General features: G+C 38.1%; 2 protein-coding genes across 2 annotated transcripts in view; one reads left to right on the top strand and one right to left on the bottom strand.

The window, feature by feature from the left end:
• The window catches only part of pacsin1b (protein kinase C and casein kinase substrate in neurons 1b), a 40,913-nt gene extending 35,272 nt beyond the window's left edge, over positions 1 to 5,641 (bottom strand). Inside the window, exon 1 of the mRNA XM_033626890.2 lies at positions 5,501 to 5,641. The gene's annotated coding sequence lies outside the window, so the exon portion shown is untranslated. The remainder of the gene's footprint in view (positions 1 to 5,500) is intronic.
• Positions 5,642 to 8,133: 2,492 nt separating this feature from the next.
• rps10 (ribosomal protein S10) lies at positions 8,134 to 14,565 on the top strand. The gene is made up of 6 exons (XM_033626892.2): positions 8,134 to 8,234; positions 8,711 to 8,860; positions 10,718 to 10,892; positions 12,669 to 12,746; positions 14,090 to 14,145; positions 14,480 to 14,565. Exons 2-6 carry the CDS (start codon positions 8,711 to 8,713, stop codon positions 14,519 to 14,521), a joined length of 501 nt encoding a protein of 166 aa, XP_033482783.1. The 5' UTR covers positions 8,134 to 8,234; the 3' UTR covers positions 14,522 to 14,565.
• The last annotated feature ends 1,895 nt before the right edge of the window (positions 14,566 to 16,460 follow it).

Raw genomic sequence — 16,460 nt, 5'->3', positions numbered from 1 at the left:
AAGCAGCAAATCCTCAGGACCCTAGAACTAGATCATGTTTAGAATTTTTGTCTGAAAAATGACTTCAAACAATTATTTTTCAGTCCATCTATACATCCTCATGTAAAACTGTATATATTGTAAAAAGCCTAGGACCGACTTTAACCTATACTGTCTATCTGCTGTGAATTTATCTTCCAGCAGTGACCTGAATGCACCTCTGGATAAGAGAGCTGCATGGTGGGACCGTGTTGGCACGAAGCCGTTTGCTGCTGATCTGTGATGTGCAGCCTGCTGGTTAGATTCTGCTGATTTAGCATCTATAGGCACCGAGCAGCAGAGTCAGAAAGTATAGACACAACAGGGAATGTATAATTAGTGTCTGGGAAGTTGCCTCCAAAAACACTGCATATCTTAAACACATCTCCCGTGTAGTTAAATATAGTAGATTTGCCTTTCATGACTGATTTGCTAAATCAGCTCTGCGTGAAAACTGGGAAATTTTATGGAACTCTGAACAGATACCTACCCAGATAAGCAAATATGAATCAAGATTCTGTTACTGCTTTGCCTGTTTGTCACCTCCAATGTTTTCAGAAACATATTTTAGTGTAATATTTGGCTGTACAATGAGAACGTTTGCCGTAACAGAATCCTAATTCACATTTGATCAGGGCTACCTGGTTTGACAGTTTATACCCCAAGTCATGAGCAGTGAATGGACTGGACTACACTTGCATAGCACTTTAACTGGTCCTCTGACCACTCAAAGCACTACATGTCACATTCACCCATTCACACTCTGGTGGCCGAGGCTACCATACAAGGTGCCACCTGCTACCCAGACACACACCAATGGAACAGCCATCAGGAGCAATTAGGAGTTCAGAATCTCGCTCAATGATACTTTGAGGTATCGCAGCAGGGGAGTGAGCTGCCGATCTTCTGATTAGTGGGCAACCCGCTTTGCCTCTGAGTCATAGAAACCCCAGTTATTGACATGATTGATAGCTGTGTTAGAGGCTCCTCAACTCTGATTGGTTGTTTCACTTAGGTGCGGTTATGGCTTTAGAAGTGCTACAAACAGGCAGAGGAATATGTTTTTTCACAGACTATCTGTCTCATGTACTACTGTGTGGATACTGTGACAGTTTGACAAAAAGAGATTTTTTTTTAGAAAGGGTACCAATGACAGCTGAAGGTTTTTTTTACGCAAAATGCTCCGAAACTCCTTGTTTGAGCTCCTCAAATGTGAATATTTGATCATTTGCTTGAGCAAAATCCCTCCAAAACAACTCCTTTGTTCACTCACTACTCCATATTCAGCAGTTTACAGTGATCAGTGAACTGAGATTTCAGATACTTAGGAAGCATCATCATTTTGTGTCATCACTGACAGGTATAGAGTCAGAAGACAGTAGATTTTTGGCATAAATACAAAGCGCAACTCATTGTGGGATTGTTAGAGTAAAGCAGTTCACATGCTTTGTACACTGATTTCATTATGTACTACATATTACATAGATTTGACACTCAAAATGCAGGCACACAAATTGGCAGAGGGCAAATGTAGAACATTTCATAGTAAACAGAGAGATTTTGTCATCTATGACTGAATGCATATCTGTGGGTTTTGAAATGTTGGTCACAGAAAACAAGCAGTTTGAGGACATCACATTGGGTTCTGGAAAATTTTGATTTCATTTTCTGGTATTTTATAGACATGACAATTAAACATTTAATCCAGAAAATGATAAGCAGATTAATCAGGGATACAAATGATTTAGTTAGTTGCAGCCCTAGAAATCTGCAATCCAGAAATATTATTTTTTTTAAAGATCATGAAGGCACAGCCAGACCAAAGTCCTAAAACCAGCAGTAAGTTTAAATCATATATGTGGCTAACACATCTGTTGATACATAGAATCAGGTTCATCCTGGCTTCCTCCATCACAGAGTCGCCAGCCATTTTTCATAACACACAAGACAATTAAAGACTTTTATTCTGAGCCAAGGCAGGACAATTCTTCTTATGCAATAGTTATCTCATGTTGGTCTGAAACTCCACAGCTCAGCAGTTGCACAACACGGTATGCCCTGGTATGTAATGACAGCTCAGACCCCTGGGCCTTTAAGGAAATGCAGCCTGCCTTTCTCCCATGATCCCCTGTGAGGATCCTGTCTCAGGCTCCAATTACCTCACAGCTCAGGCCAAATCCAAAGCCCTGCTCCCTCACCATCCAGTCTCTGAACACGTACAGGAAGCTTTAAGAGGATCCTTTCCATTCAGTGGTACATTACTGACTTGAGTGCTGGTCCATAGATGTTACATACTGTAGCTTTAAAAAGGGAGAGCAGTGTGTAACTTTGAAACAACTTTAACCTATTGTGTTTGGGTAATTCTCAGAGGAACTGGGATAAAATTAAAATTTTAATTGCATTGATCCAAAGCCCAGGCATAAAGGAAAGGGCTTAGGATGTCTGAAGCCATATTGGTTACAAAGGCAAAAAGGACGAATAGAAAAGAGTAAGTTTAATTGCTTTCAATCAACTAATGTCAGGCAGGTTTGTCTGGAGCACCAGATGTGACATGCCAAGCTCATGAGTAAAAATGAAATGGGGAAGCAAACAGTGGCGTCAATGCCCACTGGGAATAACATAGTAAAATCTACAGAAAAGCAAAGAAAGACTCAGGGTTTAGTCTAATTAATTACATTAGCAGTGACGGCTCATCTGTCTTTGCTTTGACAAAACCTGAGAGGAGGTGAACCGGGCGCCGCAAATCAAATGAGTGACCCTCATTTGTCACATGAATTAATCCAATTAGACACTGACTCACTCACATAAGAGCACTTTATCAAATGCGTGACACACACAAATCCACTCATGCCTCCCTCTCTGTTGCTTTAAATGACCCTCAGCTATGATATTTCTATAAAACACAACACTGAATGTGTACTTTGTGTAACATACTTCACCATATGATTAGTTCTACTAGATGAGAAAAACAAGAAATGTTTCACACTCCATTTGTAGTTAATGATAAAAAAAATTCACTCGCTGACAATATGTTCATCAGTATTCACTCCCTGAAGCCAAACGATCCCCTCTTAGAGCATATCTGTGTTTGTTTAGGCTTTGTTATCGTAGGTTGATGGGTTTGCTGATCAGAAATGAGGTGAGATCTCTTCCTCATGACAAACTGTGTAGGAGGCAGAGGATTTCTACTCAGCTTTGACAGCAGAAACACTGAATGAGAATAACTATTATGCAACCAAATCAATCGTAAACTATCAAAATTGCTTTTTTTTGTGCAGCTTGTGGTGCAGAATCCAAATTTACTATAATTATAAAACAGAAAGCATCAAATCCTCATGTTTGAGAAGCTGGAACCAGCAATTATTAACATTGTTGTCGATTAATCAACATGATGTCAAATGTACCTCATCAGGCTGACAGTCGCACAATAGATGGAAACCCACTCTGCTGCAGTTTATATACACCAAATGCAAATACACTGACATAAAATGACAGGCTGATAATCTCCAGCGTACAGGAAGTGGAAAGTGACAGTGTTAGCCTGTTGAAAAGACTGCAGACAAATATAGAAACTTTAAAGGAGCACTCCGACAGTTTAGTTCTGTATTTCCACCACATTGTGAGATGTCGAAGCAGCAGAGGCTGAGACATCGTGACCTTTACTCCCTGCTATCAGAATCAGAATCAGAAATACATTATTGATCCCAGAGGGCAAAGTGTGATGTGTTAAAGTCACTCTGATGCACAGCATAGAGGAGTATAACAACAGGAAGTATAAAAATAAGTATGCAAATTGTAAGAATATGTGCATTATGCTACAGTGGTTAACACTGGTATGTGAAATATTTAAAATATAAAAATATCTGTATTATACTAAGTATGAAAAAATATAAAAATATGTGGATTATGCTCCAGTGGTTAATACTGGTGTGTAAAATATTTTAAAATATAAAAATATTTATATTTTACCAAGTATTTAAAGTGTGTAAAAATATGGAAAATATGTGTGTTATGCTACAGTGATTAACACTAGTATGTAACATGTAAACATATAAAAAATTGCATTATACTAAGTATTTAAAATATGTAAAAATATTTTTTCAAAAATGTGCATTATGATACAGTGTTTAACACTAGTATGTAAAATATTTTAAAAATATAAAAATATTTGTCTAATGCTAAGTATGTTACATATATAAAAATATTTGCATTATGCTTAGTATTGAAAATATGTAAAAATATAACAAAAAATGTGCATCATGCCACATTAAAATCTATAAAACTCATATGTAAAGCTTTTGTTTTTTCTATTAAAGGCCATGCCTCAAGAACACTACACTTCCCAAAATGCAACTCAATAGCATATTTTTAGTGACTTGGTGAATACCCACTTCTGTCAAACTCCAGACCTCCAATGTGTGACAAATTTCTTTCTGTTATACACGTGTTATCTCCAAATCGTAGCTGAGACAGCCCTGATATTTACTAAGATTCAACACAGAAGCTCATCCACAGCCACAGAAAACATTACACACATGTTGTGAACTAAACTTCACTTGTAAAAAAACATGTGAAAACAGTGGAGTGGCCCTTTAAGACATGAGGAGGAACACGATGTTTTTTGGAATAAATTGACTTGTGTTTAAGGCGTTAATCATATTTTGGCTGCAGTTATTCAATGTAACACACACATGTATACACTGTAAATGTTAAATCAATCAATAACTGATGTGTAGAGCGTACAGATGACAGCTGCAGTGTGTCCAGCAGCAGCCTGTTGTACTGTAACAGTCCATCAGTACTCAGAGTTCAGAACCGTGGACAGAGCTCACTCAGAGATCAGAGTCAGTGCTCACACTGAGGTCAGAACCTCACAGCAGCTCTGGTCTGATCCAACACCAGCTGCTCTCCACTGATAAATCAAAGAGATGTGCAGGTCTGGAGGAAGCACAGGCTCTGTGTCTCCCCAGAGACCAGCTATTTTACTTTAGACATCCCTCCCTGCCCTCTCCTGCTGCTGCTGCTGCTGCTGCTGCTGCAGCCACCACAGGCTGCTGCTGCTGCTGCTGCTGCTGGGGCTCACTGCATCCTCTGTCTGCACTGCAACTCCTGCTCAATGTTGTTACATACATTTCTATATCTGAACCTTTACAACACAAAGATCCTGATTCATTTAAAATGAGTGTCATGAAGCAGGAGTCCAGTCTGGCAGTGGTTCAAGTTACCACACTTCAGCATAAACTGCAGGTTCATACGATGCAAATAGAGAGGCTGTATCAAAGACTTTTACTTACTAAACATTTAACTTTTAATGCTGGAGACTTTAATTTAGTCTGAGCAGAAACAGCACTAGATAAAACGCCTGTTCACACCGACACCAGATGTAACGGTTCAGCATTATTAACTCAAAATGAAGCTACTTTATCCAGAACAAACCTGAAGCTAGCTGCTGATAATGTGTCAGATATAAAGAATAACGTACCGACAGCAGATTTTAATCCAGCTTCTGTGATTATATTTAAAATGTAATCATTGTCTTCATCAGCAGGAGCTGCCTCCGTTGTATCGCCGGTAGATGTATCACTGAAAGGAGCCGCCAGATGGGGGATGGTCCGGAGTTTGAGTCAAGGCAGCCATTACGGACAACGACACTTCCGGTAAGTGCTTTCAAAATAAAGGTATTAAAAAGGAAACGATCAACGGAAATGAAATACAATAAAATAAAATAAATCCACAAATAAATAAATAAATTATACGTTTTTAAGAGGGAATTATCAACAGAAACATAGGCTGGAAATAAAATAATATAAAAAATAAAATAAAATGAAAAAGTAAATATGTTTTTAAGAGGGACCGATCAATAGAAACATAGGCTGGAAATAAAATAAAATAAAAAACAAGTTTTTAAGAGGGAACAATCAACAGAAACAGGCTGAAAATAAAATAAAACTAAACTAAAATAAAATAATAACATGCATAAATAGATAGGTTTTAATAATAAAATAAAATAAATAAGATTTTGAAAGTTAAAAAAAATAGAAAAAAAGGATAAAAGTATAGAATTAATGAAATTTAAGTATGAAATCAACAAATAAAACAGGAAAGACTCATCATAACCTTTATACAGTCTGTGAATATAACTAGATAGATGGATATAAATTAGTCTTTGGCTTCTCTCAAACATCACAGGTACAGGCAGACACATAACACAATACACCATTAAAAACGTACAATTAACAATAAATGTGATACAATGGTACAATAGGCAGGTAGGAGCAATAATTTATATAAGTAATAAAAGAGAGCACATCTTATAAAAAATAGTAATCTTCCCTGATACAGTCATTCTATGTTCATTGCCTGTATTGTATAGGAAATACAGGACCTGTAATATGCAGTATGTAACTAGCAATAAAAAGCACAGAAATGAATCTCACTTTATGCAGTAGGTCAGCTATACAGCTATGCATGTTACAATACTTGTTGCTAATACAAAACAGAATCAGAAACACATTCATTGTCATGTACGTTTTCACACAATAGAAATCTGCCTTGGTATTGTTTTCTTTCCGTGCTCATTTTCTTACATTCTGTAGATGTAATGTAATGGATATTCACAGCCCTAATTCTCACCAAGTGTTTTTTCATTCAACAACCTGAGTAAAAATCCTCTGCCTACTTCATTGTTTGAGATGAGGAACTCATCTCCTCCCACTTCTGATTATTAAACCCATCAACCTGCCATAAAAAGGCTTCGACAAACACAACTCTGCTTTAATCAGAAATCATGTAGCTGTAGGCAATGGAAAGTGAAAAACAGCCTATATTGTGATTTGTTTTTATTATGAAACACATGGATGAGGGATATGAATTAATTATTTTTATTGAGTTTGTCACAAAATATATTATCAATTCATTACTCCCAGTAGTGGAGGAATTATTCAAATCCTTCATTTAAATAAAAGTATAGGAATAATATAAAAAATACTTTATACTTAAGGTCTTAAATGGTCATTGAAAACGTTCCACAAATATATCAGTATTGTTTGCAAAATGTAAGTATAAAAAAGTAAAAGTAGGCTTACTCCATTTTGCAAGCCCGGTGAGTCTTGTACTATTGTATGTCACATTATGGATTATTATTACTGATGCATGAATGTGTGGGTGGCATTTGACTGTTGTAGGTGGAGCAGATTTTATTAATTTTATAATGTTTAATTTATAAGAGTGATTCATGTTATTTTATATAATAATCATCTTATATGTTTGGTATGTAAAATCTTAATGTGTAAAGTAAGTAATAACTAAAGTTGTCCAATCAATGTACAGTGCAATATTTGCCTCTAAACTGTACTGGAGTAGAAAAGTACAAGTATAAAGTAACATAGAATGGAAATACTTGAGTTGAATATCTCAAATATGTATTCATTTTTTAATGCTTGAATAAATGTATAAGTAACATTTTATCAGTATTATATAACAAAAATAATAATAATACATAATTATTTAAAACAATGTTAAAAAGTGCTTCACATGGTTATACCAGAATGAAAACATTTCAAAACTTGTAATGACGTAAATAAAATCAGTAAGTTAAAAATAATACGGAAATAAAATGGAATACAAATAAGATAAAAACAAAAAACAAATGAAATAAAATAATATAAAATGAAATATCAATCAATCAATCAATCAATCAACCAATTTTATTTATAAAGCCCAATATCACAAATCACAATTTGCCTCACAGGGCTTTACAGCATACAACATCCCTCTGTCCTTTGGACCCTCACAGCAGATAAGGAAAAACTCCCCCCAAAAAAACCCTATAACGGGGGAAATACTCACGTTGGAGATCAAACAGTGTGATAAAGGTAATAAAAATGACAGAATTTAAGCATAAACAGACCCATAAAACCCATAATTGCTTTTATTATTCATTAATTTCACCAGAGCATTGGATGAGAATCGAAGTAATATTAGGAGATTATTTTAAAATATGTTTCATTAAGAAAACCCTCATTATAACCTAGATGGATTTTTTTTATGTATTATAAAAAAATAAATACAGTCTGTGGTGTATTACTGTAGTACTACTCTTCCCCTCCGCACCAGCAGGGGGCGGCACCTCTCCAGCAGGCCCGGGCCGAGACGATAAACCTTCCCGGTCAACGATTGTCGTTCCTTCCGACTCCGGTCCCCTTACAAGTGGAAAGGTAAAGACAGACCCGGCGCCGTAATCTAAATATATCTTCACCATCTTATGTGTTATAAAGCAATTATGTTTGATGCTTGATTATTATTAATATTAAAATGGAAACCGTAAACGTATTTTAGTCTTAAACGCTTTATAATGGTGGATATTAGACTTAGAAGTGGGGAAGTAACCCTGGCACTGATACTCATGAACGGCTGCCATTTTTCTCGGTTAACGCGGTCCGCTATAGTCAACGTTAACGTATATAAACGTTTGTGGCTTGCTCTGTGAACACTTCAAGACAAATGTTGTATATGTAGTTAATACAACGTTTGTTTCTTTGCTTTCTGCTGCTCTGGTTTATATCAGTATGTGGACCCAGGCTAGGTTGGCTAACATGCTAGCCGCTAACATGCTATGGTAGTGGCAGTTACTATGAGCTGCCTGTAACCAGTACTATTGGGAACTGATACATGAACGTGTCATCTAACACAGATGCTGATGCCCAAGAAGAATCGCATTGCTATCTATGAGCTCCTCTTCAAGGAGGGAGTCATGGTGGCCAAGAAAGATGTCCACCTGGCCAAGCATCCGGAGCTTGCTGACAAGAATGTGCCCAACCTTCATGTGATGAAAGCGATGCAGGTGAGAAGCAGGATGATGAAGGCTGGACACTGACAGTTAAAGTTAATATTATATGTGAATGTTGCCTTAACCGAGCTGTGCAGTTGATGAGTGATTTGTTTCCTGTAGAGCCAAAGCAGGGTATGGGTACTGACATTCAATTGTCAGGGTAGTTTTTGATGCTGTCAATATCAGTATTGAGTGATGAAATTAGCTGTAGATAAGTTATTATTTGTAATGTCAGTGTTAACAAGCAGCGAAGCTCAGGTATTTCTCGCCTGTTGCACTTCAAGAAGCAGTAGATTAAGTTCATAAAACTTAACTAACACGGACCTCAGGATCCATAAGATAATGCAAAATACTGAGCATCATCCTCTCTCATACTGTGTAAATATATTTATCTTTTAATTTTAGTGTTCAGCTTTTGGTAGTCATTACAGTCCAGTGCACAGCTGAATTAAGCTCTCATCCTCCTAAATAGTTGTTCCCAATAGGGCTGGTCAATGTATTCATTGTATCTATAACATGATATGAGACTGGATAATGTCATAGATTTTGGGTATCACAAGAGTTGTCTTCTCCTGGTTTTAAAGTCTGCACTACAGTAAAGTGATGTGATTTTTCTGAACTTACCAGACTGTTCTGGCTCTTTTAATTTGCCTGAACCCACTTGTCATTATATCCACATTACTGGTTGTTTATCAAATCCTACAATATTATTGAAAGGTTTGCAACAGTATACTGGTTTCAAGGTACACTGTGATATTAAAGTTGATGGTTATTGTAGCATGTATATTTGCCTAACTATCATATTGGAGGAAAAAAATGCAACTGGACAGAAGATCTCAACCTTTAATAATGTTAAGAAGGGAGACTTTTTACACATATTTCAATCAAAAATGGTTTGAAGTTTTAAATATAGTAATAAAATGTGTGTTTAACCTAAAATCACCTTTCCGTTTTAACTTCTTCAGGTGTCATTCTGACAATTTTATTTCCATGGTAGTGTGAAACTGCAATACTTTGAGTTATTGTACCGTTAAAATCTCACGCAGTTGCAGCCCTAATTGTCGCAGTATTGATATCAAGGTAATATCTTAAAAATACTGATATTTGATGCTCTATTTCCCAATCTTAGGAACACATATCCCCAGTTTCAGCCTCATGTGTATTAGTTTGAATTTGTTGTTTTCACCCAGATGGCTACAAGTCTTTTAGGATTGTGGTAACAACAACAGAACAGCATTGCAGGTTTCAACAGTTTCTGGGTTTGTCAGATATTAACGGTTAGTTATCTTTTAGAAAAACTGATGGTTGCCCCTCTGACCTGAATGCACGTTAATGCATGAGAGGCACATGGAAGGTGTTGAGATTTTTCTGATGACACGCACATGACTATGGGAGGAAAAATGTGGCGTGGAACTAAAGTTGAAGTGGAACAATATTAATGTGAACAAGGCTGGCAAGATGCAGGTTAGCCAGATTTATTACGAAAGCAGAACATAGAGTACAAATCTAATGGGATTTTACGAGAGAAGAGAAACGGGTGATGCTCAGTAAGCAGTCGTCTCTCAGTATCGTATGAGCTTTGTCTTTTGTTACTAAAAAGCAGTTTGGAAAAATTATCTTGCTCAACAGAACTCAGTGAGAATCATGCTTGCAAGAAACACTTACAGTTTTCTGTGGCAAGGGAGGTGGGCGGGCATGAGAATTAAAAAAATAATAAAATAAAAATCAACATTTAAAAGGGGCGCATAGCAGAAAAGTTAAGGAACCATTGCCTTAAAGGATACATGTGGTGTACTACGTAGTCTGTGCTTACAGTAGATGAATTGTGCTATGTGTGAAAACTAAATCATGTTTGCGCTTTTCCTCCAGTCCCTGAAGTCCTGTGGGTACGTCAAGGAGCAATTCGCCTGGCGTCATTTCTACTGGTACCTCACCAACGAAGGTATCCAGTACCTGAGAGACTTCCTCCACCTTCCCCCTGAGATTGTGCCCGCCACCCTGCGTCGCCAGACCCGCCCTGAGACCGCAAGGCCCAGGCCCAAGGGTAAGCTCACGGATACACAGATAATGTGGGATTGTTTGAATGTTGCTTGCTTTTGTTTTTTCGTTTGTATGTAGTGCATGTTTCCAAAAGCAAATGCCACAATCTGCAGAACTACTGACGTTGCTTTTTGAAGCCATGATACTACTGCATTAATCTGTCAAGTTTTTAGTTTTCAAAGTACATCAGATTGATTATAGACTCCCTCTGAATGTTGCAGTCTGACTAACAGAAATCACAAGTCATTAGCTGTTGATGTAAACCTGCTGAGTGGACGCATTCCAAAGAGATTAACATCATGGAGTCAGAAGGCCGCAGCCATGGCTCAGTGTTACACATTCAGCAACTCTGATAGTTTATCTATTCCAGCTGAGTTTCACCCCGAGATGACCTGAAACTGAATTATTTATATAATCATGAAATGCAAAGCAAGCTACCAGCCAAGAGCCAATAAGATTTTCCACTAATTTAGTAGGAAGGGTTGGGACTCGTGGGGAAATCACAAGCCAGATAATCATCCTCTTTTATCAGTGCTTGTCTGTGGCTGAAACTTGGATTTACTGAAATGTGGACCTGCAGGGTCTGGCACCTTATTCAGAACAGCTGATGCTTTAATATCATTTATGTATCTTAATATCAAACAGGAATCTTTGTGGGATCCTCCTAAAATGTTGTGACATCATATTTTTTTCCTAATACAACACCAAGAGAGCCGTCACTGTCCCCAGAATAAAGAATAATTAATTTGCGTCACGCTCTTTTGTAATAACCACACAACAGTTTTTTAACAAGTGTAAAATTTGCAATTGCTGCGACCTTTATGCCAAATTTCCGTCTCATGGGGAAAAGGCTGTGGCCACCAAAGGGTGGGAATTATTTTGTTGCCCATTCAACCAACAGAGTGAGCTATAGAGCTGCATGTGTATGGTGCAGAATCCATCAGAATAACTTTACATACTCTTAGACTGGTTAATGATTACTTAAAGTTCTCAAACTTGTTTACACAGGGTGCATATTAAAGCCTTTTACAGTAAACAGCCCTTTGGCATCATTGATCCTCGCCTCTGTCATCCTCCCTCTGCTGCTGATGTCAAAACACTGGGTGGTCTCAGCCTCAGCATACACAGGAATTCAACTCATTTTCAGATACTTATTATTATTATGCTCAACCGCCACATACGATTGACATTCCTTTGTAGCTTGTATACAGGTCACTATTAGCATAATGAGCTTGGTATGTCTGTGTGAACACACCAGGGTTTAGATGGGGCAGCAACCTGAGAGCAGGCAGAGGGGGCGAAGACGCTGCATTTCCACAAGTCAATGCTCTGCTTATTCAAAGGGTGTTTGACTGCTTGTACTGTCTTCCTTACTGTTGGTCTTTGTTGCTCTCATGGATAACGAGCAGTAGACTGGAGTTGACTCTGCTGTCTGCTCTGTGTGTGTGGGGCACATAATTATCGGCTGAAATTCCATTATGGGAACAATAATTTAATACTCTTATTGGCTAATGATGTACCTGCCACCACACACCATTCGTCCCTCGCTTTAGAGTTTAAGTGCAAGATAAAATGTGGTAGTCTGTAACAGCAGTGCCTTCTGGGAGTGTATTTCGCCCTTAAGTGTACAAATGTCCTAAAGTTGGTCATGAATTCTCAGAGACCAAGTTTTTATAAATACTGTTGCCTACACATGCACACATGTATTTAATGAAGCCTTTGACTTAAACTGAACATTTAAACCTCTAAACTGAAATTGTTCTTGTGTTTATTTCTGCAGGAATGGAAGGAGAGAGGCCTGCCCGCCTTAACCGTAGTGAGGCCGACAGAGATGCATACAGGCGATCTGCTGCACCCCGTAAGTATACTGTTATCACCATCATGAATGGAGTTGCTTAGGTGGTCTCATGATGTGTTCATCATTGAAATGAGCAGCATTGTGAGGCAGGTAGAAATTGTGACCTTGGCTTGAAACTGTAGGTTGATTTTTAAGATAGTATGATGCATTGACAACGCTCTATGAAGCTAAGTTCACACTACATGACTGTCAGCATCTTCAGGTCGCTGTTCTGTTCACACTGCACAACTTGCCGTCTTGTAATCGGGCGCATTGAAGTCTTAAGTGCTGTATCATAGGCAACTGGACTTGCTTGAGACGTTTTACCAAGTTTAAAAGCTAATGCCACCTGATGCATCCCCAGCTAACACTATCAATGCAGTACAAGGCAAAGTTATCAGGCTAAGAATGTACAGAAACATTGAATGCAATAGTCCACCTTCTCTTCCCCCTTTCTCGTCACTTTCCCTCTCTCAAACACACACACCCTTCGCACAGTGCCACTTGTCTCTGTCCTCAGTCCTTGTCTGGCACTCTCATTGGCTGTTAGCTGCCCAATAGCTCCAGATGTTTAGCATGCTAGATATTTGGGAAGCGTCTGCGATGCATTGGTGAGCATCTTCGTTTGCATCTTTGAACGGTTTACACAAAGTTCTCAAGCACCAATTTGCAACACAAATGCTGATTTGCCTCTGATCTGTAGCTTTTGATGGGGAACTCAAAAGCTGTCCGTGAGCAGAAAATCTGGACTAAAGTGGAATGTGAACTAGGCATAACTAGCAACGATTTATACCTGAAAAGAATACTGAAATTCATTGATGTGACTCACTGTCAGGAAACTGTCATAACACAAATATGCACATTATAAAGGAAATTAAACAATCTAAAGTGACTTCTGCTGCCACATTTTGATTTTCTGTTTTTGGAGCTGGACTGTACAGTAGGTGTGCTGTTGAAATATATCAGTTCCATTTGGTTATTAATTGCCCCACGCTCTCGGAGCACAGAGGGACTCTGGGTTCAGACGGAGCAGCACAATGTCAGACACAGTGAAAGTGAAACTTAACTGTTTGTTGTGCTGAGTCAGAAAGTTTGCTCGCTCACAAATAGCTGCTCCTCTCATACATTGATCTGACCTGATGAGCTCTAGTCAGATTGACTGATCAGTTATCCAACCAATGACTCAAAGCTCCACAAACTGCAACACTGTGTGTTGGTATCTTCCTGTTAATGCAGTTGAAAACTTTCTCAAATGTAAACACAGCATTGTGCATGTATAAGAGCTTTTTTTTTTGCTAGTTTCTTGTGTTTTGAGGCTTATAAAAATTGAAAGTCTGACTTGTTTGTTCTACTTTGTCCATCAGCTGGTGCTGATAAGAAAGCCGAGGCTGGTGCTGGAGCTGCCACAGAATTCCAGTTCGTAAGTACTGCTGCCACATTTACACTGTTAAACACTGAATTATGTTCCTTCAGTTTCCCTTTGTGGGAATTTTTATTTGTCGACAAGATGAGCATATTTCTGGTCTTGAATCATTTACTTCTATTATGGGTAATGAGGAATGTTTTCCACGGCAATTATACGACAAGAATGTCAAACATTCCTCCCTGAAACATTGTCAGCCTGTGGGTGCGGTTTTACAATGGCTCTGATCAGGAATGTCAGCAGGCTGAATTTAATTTGCAGTTATAAAGTTTGATTCTTCTGTTGAACTCAGGTTGACTGATGTATTGACAAGAACTTTTCCCTGTTGCAGAGGGGAGGGTTTGGACGCGGCAGAGGACAGCAGCCTCAGTAAATTTCACCACCTCTTTCTGTACAATAAAGAAAATCAAAATACAACTCGGCTGTCTCAGTATTGTTTGTATTCATGAGGATCGTGGCTGATGAGGAATTTGAAAATGAACGTTCTCAGATCTTTATTTAACACTGAGCAGAGGGAAGATGGTGAGCAGGGTTAGATTTAGAAGAGTCAGCACACATCAAGATGACCGTGTCCAGATACTGTACATACCACAGAATTAAAAACAGGATCAAGTTGGTGAGACTTGATGTAAATTGTTTTCTTTCTTGGATCATTAATGAAGTGGTAAACTCACCAACATTCATGGTGAGGCAGCATGCACTAGGACCCTGAAACTGAAGCCATGAAATTGATAAGATAGACACCTGCTGTGCACTACATAAACTCACTGGATTAGTATTAACTAATTGCCCTATAGACTGTACTGAGGTACGGTGATGCAAAATAAAAGAATACAATAACCACTAACAACACAAGATGAAAACTTAATGAGACATAAAATAAGCAGTTTGCTAAAATTAAAAAGTGATTTTAAAAGGGAGCTCTGGATCTGAGGGGTCTTGTTCTGTGCTCATGACATGATTGGAAAAGAGGGCTGGCTCTGATGAGGCCATTTCACTTCCTTGGTATGCCCACACAGGTGTCCTCACCTGATTAGACGACTTCTCAGGACACACTCATACCACTTTATTACTGTATCGATTTGGTGACCTTGTGTAATTTGTAACAGCTCCACCTGAGCAGAGAGAACCTTTATCAGGCAGTAAAAGCATAAATACCTTTGAGGGTGTGCAGAGCCCTAAAACTTTACACAGGGAATATATACACTTATTTATTAACAGGAAATATGCAAACCGGTGTCTAGACTGCGTGGAGTAATGTAAAGTCTGCTTCTTCAGTACAAGGAACAGCTTCTGCTTCAGGGCAATACTTATGTGTCATTACACACATGACATGTCACATGCAGTTCCTCTGTCTTGTAATGTGAAGTCATGCCCATTAACATGCCCCACTTCCTCACCACACACTAATTCTACACAAGTTGTGTGTGTGTGTTCGCACTGGAATAATTACTACACGAAGTACGCTAAAAAAAAATTCACATTTGTACTAAGCTTTATTTCTGAGTGCTGCTGATGTGCACTACTGTCCCACAGTGCAATTGACAAATAAAATGGGCGCAGTGTCCCAAATCTATACATTACCATTTGTACACACTAAATACGTCATATTAATCATGATAGTATGCAGTTTTGGGAGAAATAGGTCTGTTTTATATTAACATGAAATGATACATGGGCCATCAAACAAACCACAACTTCAAGGAACAAACTGCCTATTAGACTTCACAGAGACGACAGCTGCTTTTTCCCCAAAAAAAATGTGTGCATCAACAGCACACTGTATTTTCACTTTCTGTGTCTGCTTGTCTACAGTGAACACAAAACATATTTAAAGTCTGCTTAGTATAAGTATAAAGTGCTGGTTTAGGACGTCAGAGGCTCTAGCCACAACTTCAAAACAGTTTTTTTGTAAATGTGTATGGTGGTGAGAGCTCCAGAAAGATCTTTACTTCTTTATTTCAAAGGGAGACATCTTTGAGGAGGCGTTTGGCTCTCTTTATAAGGTAGCAGCATTCTGAAGATGTACTTATTGTATTATTTTTTTGGAGTATGAAACTGTTGTGTTGATTTATTGTATTATAAGTGGAAAAAATAGCTCAGTATAAAGAGTGGTATATAGCATGCAGTGTTGGGGAGGTTACTTTTGAAATGTAATTGGTTACAGACTGCTATCTACCCTCTTAAAAATGTAATAAGTAATGCAACTATTTAATTCACATAACATTGCATCTGATTACTTTTCTAACACGTTTTAAACTGAGCAATAAAGCTAAAAATGTCTGGAAATAGGCTCTGCACAGCAACAAGAT

The sequence above is a fragment of the Epinephelus lanceolatus genome, chromosome 1, assembly GCF_041903045.1.
Source record: "Epinephelus lanceolatus isolate andai-2023 chromosome 1, ASM4190304v1, whole genome shotgun sequence".
Taxonomy (NCBI): Eukaryota; Metazoa; Chordata; class Actinopteri; order Perciformes; family Serranidae; genus Epinephelus; species Epinephelus lanceolatus.
Note: the sequence above shows the minus strand (reverse complement) of the source record. Positions and strands in the feature narration are given on the sequence as shown.

Bases quoted from the DNA above. Each gene is read 5' to 3' on its own strand.
- rps10 (XM_033626892.2), top strand. From the start codon at position 8,711: ATGCTGATGCCCAAGAAGAATCGCATTGCTATCTATGAGCTCCTCTTC. The intron at 8,861-10,717 runs GTGAGAAGCAGG...CTTTTCCTCCAG, and splicing joins ATGTGATGAAAGCGATGCAG to TCCCTGAAGTCCTGTGGGTA. The intron at 14,146-14,479 runs GTAAGTACTGCT...TCCCTGTTGCAG, and splicing joins CTGCCACAGAATTCCAGTTC to AGGGGAGGGTTTGGACGCGG.